This window comes from Oryctolagus cuniculus, chromosome 11, assembly GCF_964237555.1.
Source record: "Oryctolagus cuniculus chromosome 11, mOryCun1.1, whole genome shotgun sequence".
NCBI lineage: Eukaryota > Metazoa > Chordata > Mammalia > Lagomorpha > Leporidae > Oryctolagus > Oryctolagus cuniculus.
In genome coordinates, this window is record NC_091442.1 from 2721471 (window position 1) to 2741528 (window position 20058).

At 62.7% G+C, this 20058-nt stretch overlaps 1 protein-coding gene across 2 annotated transcripts in view; it reads right to left on the reverse strand.

The window, feature by feature from the left end:
* PHACTR3 (phosphatase and actin regulator 3) overlaps positions 1-20058 on the reverse strand; it is a 225847-nt gene that overhangs the window by 93677 nt on the left and 112112 nt on the right. For both annotated transcript variants that reach the window (XM_051835075.2, XM_017337824.3), the window contains exons 2-3: positions 4749-4910; positions 772-849 (exon numbers count right to left, since the gene is read on the reverse strand). In XM_051835075.2, coding sequence (XP_051691035.2) covers positions 772-849; positions 4749-4910 — 240 coding nt within the window. The remainder of the gene's footprint in view (positions 1-771; positions 850-4748; positions 4911-20058) is intronic.

A 20058-nucleotide genomic window follows, 5' to 3' on the forward strand; every position in this document is an offset into this window, starting at 1 on the left:
GGCCGCACTGCCTAACCCAAGAGGCAGCAGCTCGAGAGAGCATTCCAGGCGCTGGCGAGTTCCGGTGAAACCGAGGACCGAGAGTCCCCGAGACCCGGAGGGCCGGTGCCAGGATCCGTGTTCTCAGTCCCACACCTGCTGGAATGCCTCACAGGAAGGGGAGGAGTCTGGGCAGAGAATCACGTAACGATGGTAACGGCCTTTCTGGAAGACGCCAAGACCACTCTCCCCAGCGGGGACCACACCCAGAGGTCTGCACGCGGCAGCACATCTCAGCTCTACGCTGAGGGACCTGGAGCAGCCACCCTGAGGCCCACGTTCCCATCCTCACACCAGGGGGAAGAAGCAACCCCCACGCCCCAGCGGTGCTGCGAGGAGAGACCCAGGTGGGCACGCCCAGCACATCACACACGGGGCCTTTGGACGCCCACGGGGACCACGTGCATGGACCTCGAACACGCTCGGCACCCACAGTGTTCTTGGTCTTTCCACGCCCTGCTGGGAGCTTCATGCACGGTGCGGTGGGAGGGGCTGGTGCGTGAAGGAAAGACAACGTGCCCAGACCAGAGGGTGCAGCGTGAACACGGGGAGAACTGGAGGAGAAAACAGAAGCCTCCATCCCCTGTAGAGGAACCAGGATGCGCCCCGTGCCCCATCCCTTGCTGCTCATGCCCAGGAAACGGCCCTGCCCCCTCCAGAGGACCCTCCCAGGGCTCGGCCTCCTGACCTTGACCCCCGGCCTGGCCTCCCGCGCCCGGGGCGTCCACTCACCCTGCTCCATCATCTGCAAAAGGCCCTTCTTGATGAGCTGCTCGCGGCCTTGCCTGCCCGCCGTCTTCTTCTCCAGCGCTGCACGAGAGACAGCAGGTGAGTCACGGCCACGGGCACCGCCAGCAGCCAGCGCCAGCCTCCCGGTTACAGAAACGCCACAGAGGGTGCCCTGGGGCATGGTGGGGGCGGGGCCACCTGGCCAAGTCAGCACTTCCTGAGCGAGGCGCACGGAGCACAGCCGAGGAGGGGCCCGGTGAGAAGACGGTGAGAGGCACACCGCCCCTCTGCACCAGCTCCCATGGCCATGCCACCCTCCTCGAGGGCTCTGAACCTACCAGCCCCGGAAGGAGCTCTCCCTGCCCCCCAACCCTGGGCGCTGCCCTGTGGCTCCTGCGCTTCCTGTTGGCTGTATCCCGACCACACTGCTGTGGGCTCACACACCAGAGCCCGTGGGCAGCTCCCCCACCCGGCTCCCCCACCCTGCAGGTCAACAACAGCTTTCAAAGAATTCGCCAAGGGCAGAGGTGGGGAGAGGCTGTGGCACAGCAGGTCACGTGGCCACTTGGGATGCTGGCATCCCGTATCAGGGGGCCTGGTCCAAGTCCCGGCCCCTCTGTGCTGTGGATCCAGCTTCCTGCAAATGCACACCCGGGAGGTATCTGGGCTCCTGCCACCAGCGTGGGAGACCTGGGTGAATTCCTGGCTCCTGGCCTCCGCCTGGCCCAGCCTTGGCTGTTGCAGGAATTGGATATAAAATGTCTTTGTCTCTCCCCTTTGCCACTCTGCCTTTCAAATGATCTTTAAAAAGCTGTAAAAGTAATTCACCAAGTGGACAGGGAGGCAGGAGGCCAGCCCCGGTGCCCCCTGCAGCAACCCGCATTCCCAGATCTTGGCAACCCCTCTCCCCCTTCAGCACGGTCCTTCCTGCCTCCCAGACCCACAGCTCAACACATGCCAGGGACCCACCAAGTCCTCCCTGGCCTGTCCCGGGGCACCCACACCATCACCGCTTTCCTCTAACTGCCTGGACAACATGCCTACAAGTGCCCCCCAGTTTCCAAGCACAGAACTCTAAGCCTCTGGACGTGTTCCATGAAGGCACAAAGCACCTGCTGTTGGGCCCCGATCAAAAGTGGCCACTGGGTGCCTGCCTCAGCCCCGTGCCCCGGGACAAAGCCAGCCCAGCTCTTGGGCTTCATGTGCAAGGGATAAGGCAGACTGGATACTGACAATGACAATGGAATTAGTCTGCCCAAAAGTATTCATTGAGGACCTACTACGTGCATGGGCTACGGCGTCCCTGGGGAGCTCAGCCGAGTCCTCCTCCCTTCACAGAGTGGTGTAGGCGATTTTATGAAGCATTCACTCAATTCTAACTAGTCATGGTTACTAAGCACCTCGATTCTAACTAGTCATGGTTACTAAGCACCTACTATGCGCCTGGCACTGTAGGGCACATGGATGCAGCCATCAGCTGCACAGGCCCAGCCTCTGGGCAGGACAGACGACAGCGTCCGCGAGTGTGTGGGGGGACAGATCAGAGCCGGGCGAAGCAGCCCCAGGCCCAGGAGGGAAACCCTGGCTCAGCAGGGACAGACGCTGTCAGCAAAGGAGAAGTCTTCCTTTTAGGAGCTGCGGTTTCCAAACGCATTTCAAGTTGCCGATGGAGACGCTGGCTCTGGGCGGAGCCCCGGAAGCAGCCGTGGTCCTGGCTGACAGCGCCCAAGCGGCACCTGGCCCCCAGACTCGGGTGGACGCTTCCACTCTGAAGTCTTGGGCTCAGGGGTGGGACCTGGTCTAGCTGTGGCATCTGAGGCAGGGGGCTGCCCTTGAGTGGTGGTTACAGGAGCCTAGTCCCTCCGGCTTCTGTCTGCCGTGGGGCTCACCACGTGACCGTCCCTACACACGCACTGCCAGACACCAGCCTACGGGGGCCGTCGCATCCTCAACCGTATCTTCCGAATCCGGAGCCTCCCTCCTGGGGGCTCCTCTCCAGTATCTTAGTGAGAGAAGGAGCTGGCACTCTAACGAAACAGGAGAACAGGAGGAAGGCCTGGGAGGGGACCGCGCCCCACTGTCCCTGGAGCTCCTGGAGTTTGAGCGGGGACACAGGACCTGCCTGCATTGGCCCGAGGGCCTGCAGTGACCAGAGAGCAGCCCTGTCTATCGTCCACTCTCGGGGATGAGGCCTCACCCCGCTGGAGGTCGTACAGTCTGGAAACGGCTGACCTGGACCCTGGCCAGCTGCGACCCCTCCTGTTCACTCTGGGCCAGGTATACAGAAGGCGCTGGAGGGGCTTAGGCCCCGCCCCTCAGCAGGTGCCCTGCCCGAGTCTGTCACAGCCAGAAGCCCCTGGGAGGAAGTGGGTGCCGTGGGCGTGGCTTTGGGTGGGGTGGCCCCAGGTGAGGAGGGGAGCCCAGGTCTTGAGAAAGGAGCAGGGGGGGCAGCCCTGGCGACGGTGCGGTGTTGGCAGGCAGGCCTGCGAGTCGGAGGCCCCGGAGCAGGTGAGCTCTGTGCCCGCATGTGGGGTTAGAAGGTTGAGCTCCTCCCCCGAGGACCCCGAGGACTGCTGCGCTGGGCCAGTCGCCAGGGTGCTCGGGGGCCCTGCAAGGTCGCGGGGACCTTGAGGTTGACTCCTGCGTCTCCCCACCCCACGCCCCCGTTCTGGTGTCTGGATATCCTCAGAGCAGCACCGCACTTTGCTTCCTTATTCTAGAACGTCCTTCCACCCAGAGCTGGGCTGCCACTTGTCTTGGCATGTCAAATCCCGATGTCACAGGCGTTGCTGGGGAGGGAGGATGAGACAAGATGACTTAGAGGAAGTACAGAGCCAGGACTGGGACACTCCGGCGAGGCCCCCAAGGCTGTCCCCTGCCCGGGCGGGGGCTCAGGAGGGGTAGCAGCTGGCCAGGGTCCAGATCAGCCGTTTCCAGACTGTACGACCTCCAGCGGGGTGAGGCCTCATCCCCGAGAGCGGACGATAGACAGGGCTGCTCTCTGGTCACTGCAGGCCCTCGGGCCAATGCAGGCAGGTCCTGTGTCCCCGCTCAAACTCCAGGAGCTCCAGGGACAGTGGGGCGCGGTCCCCTCCCAGGCCTTCCTCCTGTTCTTCTGTTTCGTTGGGGTGCCGGCTCCTTCTCTCACTAAGATACTGGAGAGGAGCCCCCAGGAGGGAGGCTCCGGATTCGGAAGATACGGTTGAGGATGCGATGGCCCCTGTAGGCTGGTGTCTGGCAGTGTGTGTGTAGGGATGGTCACGTGGTGAACCCCACGGCAGACAGAAGCCGGAGGGACTAGGCTCCTGTAACCACCACTCAAGGGCAGCCCCCTGCCTCAGATGCCACAGCTAGACCAGGTCCCACCCCTGAGCCCAAGACTTCAGAGTGGAAGCGTCCACCCGAGTCTGGGGGCAGGTGCCACTCGGGCGCTGTCAGCCAGGACCACGGCTGCTTCCGGGGCTCCGCCCAGAGCCAGCGTCTCCGTCGGCAATTTGAAATGCGTTTGGAAACCGCAGCTCCTAAAAGGAAGCAGGCCCTGGCACCACCAAGGTGGGGCTGTGGATGTGGGAGGGCAAGGGCCACGGTGGGAGCTGTGCGGGCCGTGGGCTCACAACCGAGTGTGGCCAGCAGGTGGGAGTTGTGCAGGCCGTGGGCTCCCGACCCAGTGTGGCCAGCAGGTGCGAGCCAGCTGCCAGTTCACATCATGGCTGCAGCCCCGCCCCGCCCCACGCTGGATGGGTCTCTATCAGCAAGGCCCAGGTGACCTGTGCACACCTGTGCCAGGGCAGCTCTCTGTGGGCGTGGCCAGCGCTGACGGTGCCCAGCCAGGTGGGACCCGGAGGTGCCCCAGGAGGCCAAGCGGCTCCTGGGCCCCGCGGTGAGGGCCTGGGTAGACTGAGCTCCCGCTGGGGTGGGAGGCGGCACCAGGCCCGCGTCGCCTGCCTCGCCGGCGCCGCCCCGCTCTCCCAGCGGCTTACCCGACGTCGTCTGCTTCAGCTTTTCGTTTTTCTTTTTCCTCCATTTCCAGGGTTTGAAGATCCTGCCCAGGGTGGCCAGCTTGCTGCTCCTCCTCACCGGGGGGGTCCGCGTCCCTGAGAGCAGAAATTCGGAGCGCGCTGGGGGGGCCTGGTCCATCTCATCTGGAGGCGAGAATGGGGGAGGGGGAGGCCCAGTGAGCGGTCGCCGAGGTGACGCCCTCGCCCCAGGGGCCGGGAAGGTTGTCAGATGATGGACACTTGGGGCTCGTTCTGCCTAGGGGTGGGGGTGCATGGGGCACACAGCCCGGGCCCTGCCCCCCATGCAGGAGCTCCCTCCATCAGCCCTCTTACACAGGGAGCTCTGTCTTCCTAAGACCTCCCCTGCCCCAGGACCTTTGCTCATGCCATGCCTGCCACCCACCTGATCTCCCTCACAGCTGCTTCTCTTTGCCCGGTAACCTCAGCTACTCAGCTAAGCATCACTTCTCCCGGGACGTCCTCGTCTCCCTCCTGCCCCAAGTGTAAAGCTGACAGAGGCACCAGGGAGCTGCAGAGACCCCGGGGACCGTCCTCCTGCCAGGAAGCAGGCCTGGCACAGCCGTGGATGCCAGCACAGGGCCCGGCCATGGGAAGCGCTCAGCGGACAGCAGGAGCGAGTCTGGGGAGGCACATGGCAAGATGCTCCCCTGGTGCCCCCTACAGCGGATGTGCTGGGGCAGCTTTGCTTTCCATCCTAGCCAACCACCGTTCCTACATAGCAACACGCATCCCATGCTACACAACAGCTGTGGGCCGGTACAGCGCCCCCTGCTGCCCCATACACACACCGGTGGTCAGGAAAGGGACACCTCTCGGGGCAGCAAGGACCTGAGCCCCATCTGGCTCAGATTCACCTCCCAAGGGCACTGGGTGGGACACAGCAGACAGGTGTCCCAGGAAGCTCCTGGTGGTGGTGGGGACCACACAGGAGACAGGACAGGCTTGCCTCCGTGGCACGAGCCTTCCACTCACAGACCTGCGCACAGATGCGGGGCACCCAGAGTAGCGTGCGAACAGAAAACAGCCGGGACAAACCGCCAGGTCAAATGCAAGGAGACCCCGCTGGGGGCTGTACCATGCACACGCTGGGGGCGCAGGGAAAGCGTCTGTGGGCCACCAGACAGGGAGCCCCGGCGGCTGTGGGCCAGGGAGGGGCAGACTGGACACCACCAGAGGCCTCGCACAGCCTTGCAGGACAACCGATGGGCACACAGCTTATTCTGTGCGCTCCTCCTCTTCCTCCCTCCACCCACAGACACCAGATGGGCGCAGAGCCGCCAGTCCACGTGGCCAGGAAAGCCGCTGTCCTGGGAGCACTGGCACAACCGGCGGGGACGGGCCAGGTCTGCTCGGGCCTCCAGGCCTCACTTGAAGATGAAGACCCCCAGGGACAAGGGTCACTGTCACTTTCTCTGTACCCCACCTCGTTCCCCAGAAACATGGTGAGAGGAAGGCAGCGTTGGTGGAAACCGAGGCACAGGAGAGGGAGCAGGCCCACGGTGCCGAGGGGTTAGGGAGGGCCCCACGGGAGGACACACGCAGGGGCCTGAGCTTCCCAGCAGCCCAGGTGAGAAGGAGCCACAGACAGAGCAAACCACAAACCAGGTCCCAGCTCCGACGGTTTGCCACCCGCATCGCTGTGACCCTGGTCCGCCCACCAACGCCTCCGCCCCGAGCCCACCCTGGGCTTCCGACTGGGCTTCTGTGATAAGGGGAAGAGGCCTGCAGCCGTATCACTTCCCTTCCCTTCAGGACAGAGTGTGGAGTGACCACCAAGCCGCACCACCCTCGGTGCTGTCCACAACACACTCACATTCACCCTGCGCCTCTGGGGACCAGAGGGAGATGGCTGAGAAACCTGGCTCCCCAGACTCCGGCCTCGCTCCGCACCCCACCCGAAGTGCTGACCCCATTCTCCTCCTTCCCGCCCCTCCCTGGGTTGTGGCCTCGTGGGGTGGGGTCTCTGCTCCTTGCTGTGGGCGTGAGTCCTGCTTCAACCAATGGAAGGCGGGCAGAGGGCCGGTGCCGCGGCCTCAATCCACCCACCATCACCATGCTCACCAAGCTGCCTCCCCTCTCCCCCTCCACCTGTGTCCTGGTGGGCAGGGCCGGTACTGGGAGGTCCCACCCATCTCTGGCACGCAGTGGGCCTCAGCACACAGACGAGGGCACAGGTGGGCATCCGGGCCACCGAGCAGACCCTCTCCCTGTTCCTCTTAAGCCTCTTTCCACCATTCAACAAGCAGGGACAGACACCAGCCCCACACAGCGCTCACGCGAGGCATGGGCATATGTGGTGATCAAGGAGGCAGAACCCCTGCGCCGCGGGGCTCCAGCCGACCAATAAGGACAGATAAACCCAGGGCTCACGGCCCCACACGTGACAGCTCCCCAGCGTGCCCGGCTGCTGCCTCTTTCTCACACCGTCACCCGCCATGGGGACACACACACACACACAATTCCTTTCCTACACACGCCAAAGCTCCTTAAGGGCCAGGCTCTGGTGTTCAGTGCTAGGGTTGTGACACAGCGCCAGGGTCCCCAGGGCTTGTGTCAGCTGTGTGGCCTCCACCACGAGGGTGCGAGGAGCTGGTGAGGCCTTTGGGAGCCCAGCCCTGCACCAGGTCATCAGGTCCCCAGGGCACTGCCCTCCGAAGGGCTCCGTGCTGGCCTTGGGCGTGCAGGGCTGTCACAAACAGCGAGCCTGGCCCTGGCTCTCCAGCCTCCTGTCCTGAAACCGGGACACAAGCAAACCCTCTCTTCTTGAGAAAGTACCCAGCCAAGCCCGTCTCTTACAGCAACGCCACGTGGACGAACGCCACTGGCTTGGAGTCGGCTCCCTACCACACAGTGGCACAGGTGAGGCAGGACCACACCTGCTCCTGGACAGACAGCCCGGCAGGTCCGGGGTACACTGTGCCTGCTCCAGTGAGCCCGAAGGGTGGGTGCCAGCCCAGGCTAAGGGGCTAAGGTGGGGGAGGGGCTCTGAGACTGCTGGAGCAGATGCGAAACGGGAGAGGGCGCCCCATGCAGCAAGGGGCTGTGGCAGGGACAGGGTGGGTGGCCCGCAGGGAGGCAGAGCAGTGGGTGAGGCGTGCAGATGCCCGGAGGGGCGCGGGGAGGCTGCAGGGCCCTGGGCAGAGGCTTCAACTTGGCTCAAAACCTGGCAGGGACCCACGGATGGGTCCTCAACCCCGAGGTCTGATCGGACTGTGTGAGCCGGGCGCTGCGTCCGTCCAAGCAGCTGCTCAAGGGGTCCTGCTGTCACCAGGGGCGCCAGGCTGTGCCACTCGGGACCCCCCCATTCCTTCTTTCCCGAGGTGGTCCAGGCCCAGGGCCAGGCATGGGGCAGCTTGGGAGGGCTGTGACTTCTCACCTGAGACGGGACGCCTCCAGGCGCATAAGGTGAGGTGCAGGGAAGGAACCGCCTATGCACCCCAAGTGCAGAGTGGGCACCGAGGGTCACTGAGTGCGGGGGCGTGGCTGCCTGGGCACAGGACACACACACGCGTGTGGGTGGTGGGTGTGCCTACGGGGCACAAGTACGTCCACATGAGAGTGTGTACTATGGAGTCCACCTAGTACATACGTGGGCGAGTGTGTACCACGGGGCCAGGCGTGTATATAAGGGAGTAGATGTGCACTGATGGGCTTAGCCGTGTGTGTGTACATCTATGAGTCAGGTGTGTATACTCGAGTGGATGTGTGCCTGTGAGCCAGACATGATAGGTGTGTGGGGGCGGGTGTGCACCCGTGGAGCAGGTGTGCACGTATGTGGGTGGGTATGTGCCTATGTGTGTGTGTGGGTGAGTACCCGTGGGCCAGGCGTGTGCGTGTGCGTGTGGGTGAGTACCCGTGGGCCAGGCGTGTACGTGTGTGTGTTAGTGAGTACCCATGGACCAGGCGTGTACGTGTGTGTGTGGGTGAGTACCCGTGGGCCAGGCGTGTACGTGTGCGTGTGGGTGAGTACACATGGACCAGGCGTGTATGTGTGCATGTGGGTGAGTACCCATGGACCAGGCGTGTACGTGTGTGTGTGGGTGAGTACCCGTGGGCCAGGCGTGTGCGTGTGCGTGTCGGTGAGTACACATGGACCAGGCGTGTATGTGTGCATGTGGGTGAGTACCCGTGGGCCAGGCGTGTACGTGTGCGTGTGGGTGAGTACACATGGACCAGGCGTGTATGTGTGCATGTGGGTGAGTACCCGTGGACCAGGCGTGTGCGTGTGTGTGTCGGTGAGTACACATGGACCAGGCGTGTATGTGTGCATGTGGGTGAGTACCCGTGGGCCAGGCGTGTACGTGTGTGTGTGGGTGAGTACCCGTGGGCCAGGCGTGTGCGTGTGTCGGTGAGTACACATGGACCAGGCGTGTATGTGTGCATGTGGGTGAGTACCCGTGGGCCAGGCGTGTACGTGTGTGTGTGGGTGAGTACCCGTGGGCCAGGCGTGTGCGTGTGTCGGTGAGTACACATGGACCAGGCGTGTATGTGTGCATGTGGGTGAGTACCCGTGGGCCAGGCGTGTACGTGTGTGTGTGGGTGAGTACCCGTGGGCCAGGCGTGTGCGTGTGTGTGTCGGTGAGTACCCATGGACCAGGCGTGTACGTGTGCATGTGGGTGAGTACCCGTGGACCAGGCGTGTACGTGTGTGTGTGGGTGAGTACCCGTGGACCAGGCGTGTACGTGTGCGTGTCGGTGAGTACCCGTGGACCAGGCGTGTACGTGTGCGTGTGGGTGAGTACCCGTGGACCAGGCGTGTACGTGTGCGTGTGGGTGAGTACCCGTGGGCCAGGCGTGTACGTGTGTGTGTCGGTGAGTACCCGTGGGCCAGGCGTGTACGTGTGTGTGGGGGGGAGTACCCATGGACCAGGCGTGTACGTGTGCGTGTGGGTGAGTACCCGTGGACCAGGCGTGTACGTGTGCATGTGGGTGAGTACCCGTGGGCCAGGCGTGTACGTGTGCGTGTGGGTGAGTGTACCCGTGGGCCACGCGTGTATGTGTGCGTGTGGGTGAGTACCCGTGGGCCAGGCGTGTGCGTGTGTGTGTGGGTGAGTACCCGTGGGCCAGGCGTGTACGTGTGTGTGGGGGGGAGTACCCGTGGGCCAGGCGTGTACGTGGGGGGGGGGAGTGAGTACCCGTGGGCCAGGCGTGTACGTGTGTGGGTGGGTGTGCAGCCCTGGGCCAGGTGTGCACGTGTGTGGGTTGGTGTGCGGCCGTGGACCAGGCATGTACATATGTGGGTGGGTGTGCAGCCCTGGGCCAGGCATGCACGTGTGTGGGTGGGTGTGCAGCTGTAGGCCAGGTGTGCACGTGTGTGGGTGGGTGTGTAGCCCTGGGCTAGGCGTGCACGTGTGTGGGTGGGTGTGTAGCCCTGGGCCAGGTGTGCACGTGTGTGGGTGGGTGTGCAGCTGTAGGCCAGGTGTGCACGTGTGTGGGTTGGTGTGCGGCCGTGGACCAGGCATGTACATATGTGGGTGTGTGGCTGTGGGCCAGGTGTGCACGTGTGTGGGTTGGTGTGCGGCCGTGGACCAGGCATGTACATATGTGGGTGGGTGTGTGGCTGTGGGCTAGGCGTGCACGTGTGTGGGTGGGTGTGTAGCCCTGGGCTAGGCGTGCACGTGTGTGGGTGGGTGTGCACACAGACCTCTCAGGACAGCAGCCTGCAGACCTGGGCAGGTGCGTCTATGGAGCGCAGGACAGATGGGAGGGCCTGCGCCTCTTCTGTGGAGTCTCCTTGGCCTTCCCCCTCTCCCAGTGGGGAGGTGCAGACACATTAGCACGTCCCCTGCAGCCTGGGTAACACAGGGCTGCTAAGTTCCCGGCACCTCTGCCTCCTCGAGGCATTAGCGGCTCATTAAGGGAATGTGCTTTGCCACCTGGAGCATCTGCGAAGGGAAGCGCCAGGCGTGGGAGGCCTCGCACAGCTGCCCAGGGAGGGGCCCTGGAGCTGCAGGGGCCAGCACCAGCCCCTCAGCAGCTGCACCCGGTCCCCGTCCCCACGCCGGCGCACAGTGTCCGTGTACTGTCCCCACCCCTCTCCATTAAGACCCCACAGGCCCAGAAGCGAGGGGCTGCTGTAGGCTCCACGGTGGCTGACCTCACTCTGGTGGGCCAGGCCCTGTCCTCCTAACACCGCCGCCTTCCAGCCCAGCTCTGGCCACTCGGAGATCCCAGGAACCGTGGGTGATCCGCCCTCCCCACCAGAGCGACGGAAGCGCCACGAGAACCACACACAGCCTGTTCCCTGCGGGGGTCCCTGGCACCTGCTCCACCTGGGAACGCAGGAGCCAGGGCCTGCCCCGCCCCCTCTGACCCCGCGCTCCACCCCTGCGCTGCCCTGGGCAGTTCTGCTTCCTCACTGGTTCTCCCTAGCCCTGTCCTGTCCTGTTCTTCCGTCTCACCGGGACGCCTTCCCCCAAAACACCGGAGAGAAAAACCCCAGCCGAGCGGGGGAGTGAACCAGGCGCCCGGTGCCGTGAGCCCAGCGTCTGGCTTCCTAGGGAAGACACGCAGTACAGGATCTGGAAAAGTGGTTTCTCCCTCGTTTGTCCCATTTGTCCAATCGCAAGCTCATTCATCAAGGCGAGTTGAGTTTGGGACAGGGCCGTGAACAGCGCTGCATGCCGGCTCCCTCTGCGTGGGGTTCACAAGTGCAGGGAGGAGGCAGTGACTTGAGAACAGGATGGGAGCAGCGAGACAGGCAGACAGACACTGGGACACGTCCGAGTCAGGGCGGCCCCTGTTTCTCCACTAAGTGCTGCTGCCCCAGACAATCCATGGCCATGGTCGGACAAAGCGCTGTGCTGCGACCCCAGGGGCCTGGGGGGTCACTGACCACAGGAAGGCAGAGGCAGAGCCCCTAGTCCAGAAGAGGCCACTTCTGCTCGGGGGCGGGAACACACGGAGAAGAGAAGGCCCCTGGGCATGGGAGGGGAGGGCTGTGATGTCCACCAGGAGGCTGCAAATCCATAAATCCCGCAGGGGGCGGTGTGCATAGCGGGCAGAGACAAGATCTGAAGTCCCCAGTTTCCAAGATGCAAAAGCCCAGGGAAACCTCTACGCAAAAATCAAGACCCACAGCCAGCTGATCTTTGACGAAGACGCCGAGATGCACCAGGCAGGCGGGCATGTAGACAGCGGGCATGCAGGCATGCAGGCAGGCGTCTACACTCTGCTTTCTGGTGGGGAACTGGATACTCACACGCAGAGAACGAAACGAGGCCCCTACTTCTCACCGTGTACAGAACCCAACTCAAAACAGATTAAACTCCTAAATATGAGACCTGAAATTCTGAAGCCAGTGAGGAAGGAAACGTGGGACAAAGGCTTCAGGACACGGGAATGGGCAAGCATGTTCTTCCGGTTTAGACCCCAAAGCGCAGGACACTAAAGCAACACAGACAGACGGATTCCACCCAACCACAGAGCTCCTGCCCTAAGAGGAGATGGGTGGAGAGGCCCCCCAGGATGGGAGGAAATACCTGCAGACCACGCACCGACCTGGGGTAACAGCCAGGAAGAAAGAACTCCAACAGCTCAAACGCAAACGCAAGGGAATCAGATAACCCGATTCTAAAACGAGCAGCTGACTGAAACACGTTCTCAGAGGAGGACACGCACGTGACCAACAGGCACCCGGGAAAACGCCCAGCGTCACAGTCCGCAGGGAACGCAAATCAAAACCACAGCAAGCTTGCACCTCGCCTCGCCTGCTCTGCTCTGAGCAGGAAGACAACGCGAGTGCTGGCGAGGACACTGAAGGAGACCCTCAGCACATCGCTGGGGACTGTAGCTTAGTACAGTCTGCAGGGCCGTAGCTGTGGCGTAGCGGGTAACGCCGCCGCCGCCCGCAGTGCCAGCATCCCACATGGGCGCTGGTTCGAGTCCTGGCTGCTCCCCTTCCGATCCAGCTCTCTGGTGCTGCCTGGGAAAGCAGTAGAAGATGGCCCAAGTTCTTGGGCACCTGTGTGGGATACCCAGAGGAGGCTCTGGCTCCTGGCTTTGGATTGGCACAGCTCTCGCTGTTGCGGTCAATTGGGGAGTGAACCAGCAGATGGAAGACCTCTCTCTCTCTCTCTCTGCCTCTTCTCTCTCTCTCTCTCTCTCTCTCTGCCTCTTCTCTCTCTCTCTCTGCCTCTTCTCTCTCTCTCTCTGCCTCTTCTATCTCTAACTCTGACTTTCAAATACATAAATACATCTTAAAAAAATTAGTGGGGAGGAAGTGACTCTCGAATGCCCACGATGCTCTTCCCAAACCCTTCCAGGCTTTTTCGTGCCACTCCGCCATCCTGTCCCTTAGAGCCTGTGGCCGATTCTGCTCCATTTTGATGGAAAAACTGCTGCCTTTTCCAGGCTGGAGGAAACGGGCCGGAGCCACTGCAGAACACAATTCCCGGAACGAGGCTCCCCCCACCCAGCACCAGCCGTGCCTGGGCCCGGATTGGGTGAATGAGTAAGTCAATGAATGAATCAAAGGAGAATTGTCTGTGAGGCGGACGGAAGCCGAGCCCCACAGAGGCGGGGCTTTCCACGCCAGCACTGGGGGACGCTCCGGGACCCCCACTTCTACACCACCTGCAGGCCTCGCGGGCCTTCAGCCCCTCTCGCTGGCCAGGGCAGTGCTGAGACAGCCAGACGAGACACGAATCACGGCCACGCTCAACAGGGAACGGCCAGCTCTGGAAACGGCTGGAACGGACACTGCACTTAGGAGGATACATTTTTTGAGTGCCCAAGGGGCGCCGCCCACACTGTGTGTGTGCATCCCAGGCTTAGGGCCCCGAGAAGCAGGGCTACGTTCTCAGCTCGGTTCCCGCCCAGCAAGTGGAAGTTTGGGGCACACAGCGGGTGCTCCAGCTCGCTAAGCTCAACGTTACCATCTGGGAGTGGCACCAGCGCTTCCCAAAGTGGGTTCCACGGAGCCCTAGCGTGGGGAGAGGCTGTGGACGGAGGCAGCTAGAAAACGCTGTCTACACTCACAGCCTTCCCCCGGGTGCCGGCTCCTGGAGCAGGGCGGAGGCTGGGAGAGGCCTTCAGTAGGCAGTGCTGCCCCGCGGTCCTGCCCGCTCTTCCCAAGCAGAACCAGCAGGTGGCGCCGTGAACGTCCCACGGTCTAGGCTCCCGCAGGCCCACAGAAGTTGTCAGTGGACTTGGAGCAACAAACCCAGGCTTATGCACCCCGAGCGTACTGCTGCCAAGCGGGGCCAACGACAGCTTCTTTTCTAGAAAGCCTCTCCCCCACTCTGTCTCCTGAAGGCAGCAGGAGTCTCTAGACCTTGAAAACAGCTTCTCCAGCTGCCTCGGGCCCCCCACGGCAACGATGCTGAAGTTAGGACCTGAAACGCGGAGTCATCCAGCTGCAACCCCGGGAGAAACCAGGACGTGACTAAAGCGGCTTTTCCCCCACCCGTATGGTGAAGAACAGCAAATCCAAGGAGACCCATCTGCTGGTATCAGCTCCACACGCCCGCCAACGGCTGACCGGGCAGCCTGGCATCTGGCCGGCCCTGCAAGTGGAAGGCGGAGCAGAGCTGAGACAAGTGCCTGTGAAGACACTGTGTGCCTTCGGGAGCCTGAGTGGACACCGGCGGGGCCTGGGGAGGGGGAGGGGGCTCCGGACAGCAGGGGTGGGTGTCCTTGACACCATCATCCTCATCGTCATCGTCATCATCAACCCTTTTGTTGTCTGGCTTGCAGGGTGCTGCTGCATCACCACCACCACCACCACCACCACCACCACCACCACCATCGTCACCACCATCACCACCATCACCACCACCACCACCACCACCATCACCACCACAACTACCACCATCACCACAACCACCATCACAACCACCAGCACCACCACCACCGTCACCACCACCACTGTCACCAGCACTACCACCACCATCACCGTCACCACCACCACCCTCCCTTTTGTTGTCTGGCTTGCAGGGCCTTGCCGTGTTTACACCAAGCAGAGCCTCCCAACTGTTCCCGTGCCAGCGGTGCGCAGAGGCCTGGCCCCAGCTCATGGCCGCTCATTCAGAGGCAGCCTCTGGACATCGCCCTTTAGGGGCGGGAGGGGCCAGAGCGTTTCCGAGGGGCCTCGCAGAGGACGCGGCGGAAGACGGGCGGGAATCCAGATGCGTGGTCCCGCCCAGCAGCTCGCACGCTGACTGCCAGGGCTGGGCGAGGCCAGGCTTTGACAGAACAGAACGCCAGCCAAAGCTTCCCTGCCGCCGGCAGCTGCAGAGGTGGGGACCCCGAGGGCATTCCTCAGAGCGACAGGACACATCTCTGACGTGTGGGAAACGTGGCCCTCACTCCCCCGCGTGGCCAGGGAGCGGCAGACCCTCCTGGGAAGGGCAGACGCTGGCCACAGGACCGCTGTTCCCGCCACACCGCCCAGGGCTGCGTGAGCAGGCAGCCAGACACGAGAAACCAGGGCGTGGCTGCCTCTCCACAAGACCTCACGGACACAGACGTGGCACGTGGCTTTGCTCCAAGGGCGTGGCCACCGTTGTCCCTCTGGAAATGTCTTTGGGAAAGACCACTGGGCACCCCAGGAAGATGCGGCAGGAACGGCCTTGGGTCCTGAGCCTCCCCCCGCACGACTCTACAGCCCCAACCCGCACCTCCGGGATTTTCACGCCCGCCCACCTCCCATGCACGACTTCCACGCTTAACACCATCGCAGCTTCTAGGTGGGAACGCAAACCCCACGTGTAACCCCAGAGTCCTGGTCCCCACGTTCTGAGGCTTGACAAGCACCCCTCCCCCATGCTCTCCCCCTCATGGGGCGGCCGCCCCGCCATTGTCTCCAGAGGCAACATCTTTCTTGAATGAACCCCTACTCATCCCTCATGGTCCCATCCTCCACACCCACCCGTCCAGCTTCTTGCTACTTTCCCATCATAGCCTGCAGCACAACTCATAATGAGATCTGGGTTTATTAGTCTCGTGTCCATCTTGGCTACTGGGATGTGAGAGCAGAGACCGAGGGTGTCCTGTTCGGCTGCCGCCACAGCCACAAACAGCCCCGGGGGCTCAGGACTTGACAACCAAAGAGAAATGAATCCCCTTCCGCTCAAGTTCACAATCCCTCTCCCTGGGGACTGGTGCAGGCACATGGGAACTCAAGTGCAGCCGAACACAGCCTGCTCTCGACGACTCACCGAGGCTTGGTTCCTTCGGCAACTCCCTCGCCCTGCACGTGGCAGCGTCCACCCCGGGGCACAGGGCGTTTGTCTCGAGCACCCAGAATCCTCTGTGCTTGTGTCACCGTGATGACCACTGCCCTTACAGCACCAGCCCTGCCCTGTCCCCCCAGTGACTGCCCAGAAGTAGCAGAAGACGGGACCAGTCCCGTGGCCCAGCGTCCCCGGGGCAGCCCCGGCTGCACAGGACAGAGCTGGTGCCCTGGGATCCCGCTTCTGCAGGCGGCGGCCTCCAGGGTCGCCCCGGGCAGGGCCAGCCAGGGTGGGCAAACGTGGCCCTTACCCACCACTCGCCGCTTGCAGAGGGACCTGGGTAGGACGACGGCTCTGCCTGTACCCTGCTCTCTCCTCGCTCTGACCCCTTTGGCCCTCACCCTAAGGCCTGCCAGCGAACAGGCAGCCAGGACAGTGCAACTTCACGACGCCCCACTGCCCATGCCGCCCTAGGCTCCTGCGATGCCCTCCTCTGGCCACACCACACCCCTGGCCCCACCTTTCCCTGCTGCAACCCCTCCAATGGCTTGCCTCGAACTTAGAACAAAACCGACCCCATCACCTTGGTCCTCCAAGCCCCGTGACCTCTGCTCCACCCCCAGCAGCCACAGTCCGAGGGGCATCCCCAGCCTCCTCCAGTTGATCCCACTTCCCGCCCCCACGGAACGTGGTCCGCCCTGGCGCTGCACAGCTGCCCCCTCCTCATCATGGTACCAACACCTCCACGTCTACCAGGCTACAGCGCGACACCCCGCCACCCTCCACCTGCACCCAAGTCCTCTGCAGAGCACCTGGTCCTCCCAAGTCTTCCTGTTTCATGGCCTTGGGGTTGCTGGCCTCTTCCAAGAGGACAACACTTGGAGTGGAAACAGTGCATGAATTAAGGGGTGGAAGAGGCATCCGATAGGGACCAGCATGGGTTCCATGGTTAAGGAGAAGGACGGTGCCCAAGGTCGAGGCGACGTCCTGGGGCGGTGAGGACACCTGAGGTCAGGTTTAAACCGGAGGAGGAGTGTGGTGAGCTGCAGCAGCGTGCAAGGCAGGTGCCATCCTGCGGTGTGGAGGTAGCGAGTGGCCCCGGGGTGCTTGTACACCCTGGCTGCTGTGGACAGCACTGCCGTGGGTGTGCACATTAGCGAGGGTTCCCACCCACAACAGCCACACTGACACCTGCTATGGCACAGCAGCCGCGGTGCTGAGTGGAAGGAGCTGGTCTCAGGAGGGCGCATATTGCAAGGGTGAACTTGCACGAAACAGCCAGGCTCGGGGAGGAGGCAGGGAGACAGTGGTGGCTGGGTCTCCCCGGGTGAGGCAGGTGTACTGGGATGAGGCGTGGGTGACAGCTGCGTCGCCACGTGAACGGACGAAAGCCACCAGACCGAGCTCTGTGAAGAGGTTAACCTCGGGGTGTGGCGTTTGCTCTGAGGGTCCTGTGCCGGGCCGCGTGCACATCACACTTCACCTTCGACACTGCGGAGGCGACAGAACTGCCCCCCAGCACAAAGTTCAGAGAAAGCACCGACTCTCCCAAGGTCACACAGCACAGGCTCAAAGCCGAGGTGGTTCACTCCCAGGATTCACACCCACCCGGCACTGTCACCTCTCTTCCAGGGGACACACAAACCTCGGGGTCGCAAGGACTGCACACTGCATGTTCCCCAAGCTGACAAGTGCACGCCTACGCTGGCCCGGAAGGATGACCGGGAGCAGAGGCAGCCCGAGCGTCCAGCCGCTGAGGAAGGGCCAAGCGGCAGGTGTTGTGTCCGCACAGCAGGACGTCACACAGGGGAGCAGGGCACAGGCTCCTGCCGCAGCCCAGAGGAACTGGAACACATTCTGTCCAGCAAGAGCAGCCAGACACGAGAGGCCGTTCCCGCGTGGCTCTGTTCACATGCAGCAGCCTGAACAGACAAAATCAGAGACAGCACTGACCAGGAGCTGTCGGGGTGCAGAAGGGGACAAGGGACGAGGGGACTGCCATGTGAGGGTTTCCCTCGAGACGCTGACCAAGCTCTGGAATTCAGTGGTGGCAGTGGCTGCACACTAACGAGACTGCACTTAATACAGACCTGGGCCCTCTGTGTGTTTCCTTAAGAATCTGATCAAACAGCATCCTAAAGTGAAGAGACACAACACAGGAAAAGATACTCAACTGACACAATCCGGTTTCCAGAACATGTAACAAGCTCCTGCCGGTAAATCAAATACTCCAGGAGAAGCTACGCAAGGTTCCTGGACCCTTCCCGAGGCAGACATCCAGGGTCAACAGGCGCATGACAAAGGTGCTGGGGAGCTGGAATTACGGCTGAGGGCCTGAGCCCAGGGGCTTGGACTGACTGAGGACCCCCGCTCCGGAGCAGGTAAACGTCGCTGCCTCCCACGGCTGGACCCTGGGGGCTGCCGCTGGGCCCCTGCTCAGGGTGTGGGGCGGAGCCGACAGACTCCGTGGCCGGTGTGAGAGAGAGAAGAGGAGCAGCCGGCCCTCACTCGCTGCCACGGGAGCAGGAGGTGGCTGCGTGGCTGCCTTACACCATGTACACAGTGCGGGAACTCCAGGGGCTGGCAGACCACCCTCAGGCTCTGCAGAGGCCACACCTGGCAGGAACCTGTCAGCCCCCGCAGGAGAAGCCACTGTGGCCCTCAGCGTGCCTGCCGACAGTGCCTGGGCCACGCGGCCCCTTCCTCACTCTGGAAGAGGCCCCGCCCCGGAGCCCGCCCTCCCTCCACGCTCATCGCTGGGCACCCGGACACCAGAGGCAGGGGCGCTACACTCTCCTTTGGGAAATGAGACGCAACCAGCGGGCACCCAGACACAGGGAAAGGCCGGGGCTTCAGGGCTGGGAGACCCAGAGACACAGGCGGCCCCGTCACCCCCGGCAGGTTCCAGGCCTCTCAGGGGTCCCGTCCGAGAAATGCGGCAACCATGACACTAACGTGTGTCACGTCGGTGAGGACCCCAGCAGGGGGACAGGCTGCCAGATGCCAGGGAGACCCAACTGACCCCCAGCCTAAGGAAATCCCCCCTAAGACAGACTCGGCTGCGGACGCCACGTCTGCTTCATCCAGTTACTCTGGGGGCAGGCGAGCTAACGGGCTATCGCTGTACCCCCGGCTGGAAGCACCAAACCCACCGGACCTGGCAACCTTGGAACCACCCCACAAAGAAAAAGAGGGAAGGCCTTCATTATGAGGGTAGATCACAGGACAGAGAGATGGCTTCTGCCTCAGGGAGCCGTCCACCTGCCACAGCGCTCCTTGGGAGGGCAGAATTGATGAGCTCACCTGGTGTTACCAGGGGCTGAAACAATTTAGGAAAAAGAGCACCTGCACACGTTCACGTCTCCCGAGAGCCCACTGGCTCCTTCCCAGGTGAGGAGCGGCTCTCGCCAAGGTGCTGCTACCCCTCGGGGACAGTGTGAGGCACACACGGGCCACCAGCAGGCCAGCCCGAGGGACTGAACCGCTGACAGGTGCTCATGCACACAACAGGAGCGCACTGCCCTCACCGCCGGCCGGAGAGGCGTTGACATCCCTTCTAGAACCTTCCAGCCGGGTAGCACACAAACCTGCCAAGTTCTCCAGGTTTGAATTTATCCTGATTAACGCACTTGCACTGGGTCCTGCGAGGCCGCTGCAGACACCGCATTTCACACAGATGGACTCGTCCTAAGGTAGACCCTCTCATTCAACAATGTCAAGAACACAAAGTGGGCAGCATCGTTTGGGGAGCGTTTTGCTGGTATCCTAAGGGGATGTTTCGCAGTGAGCCCTTCTTCGTGCTGTAACTTGCTGTCTTTCTTCTAATTCCAGGTACGTGCCTAGATGAGGGGCCCTTGCACGTGGTGCAGCCAGCTGATACCACTGCTCCTAGGGCCTTGTGGGCTCAGGCTCGGACGCGGTATCCACACCTCCTCCTTCCTCACAGAACCTAAGAGGAGTGGTGCCCGGGTGGCAGGAAGTGTCTGGGCTCAGGGTCATTCACAGGTGCACAGCCGGAGAGGCAGCAGAGCCATGGACACCACGCTCTGAGTGTCTGAGGAGGGTGTGTGCGCACGGTGACCCAGCAGGGGACCACG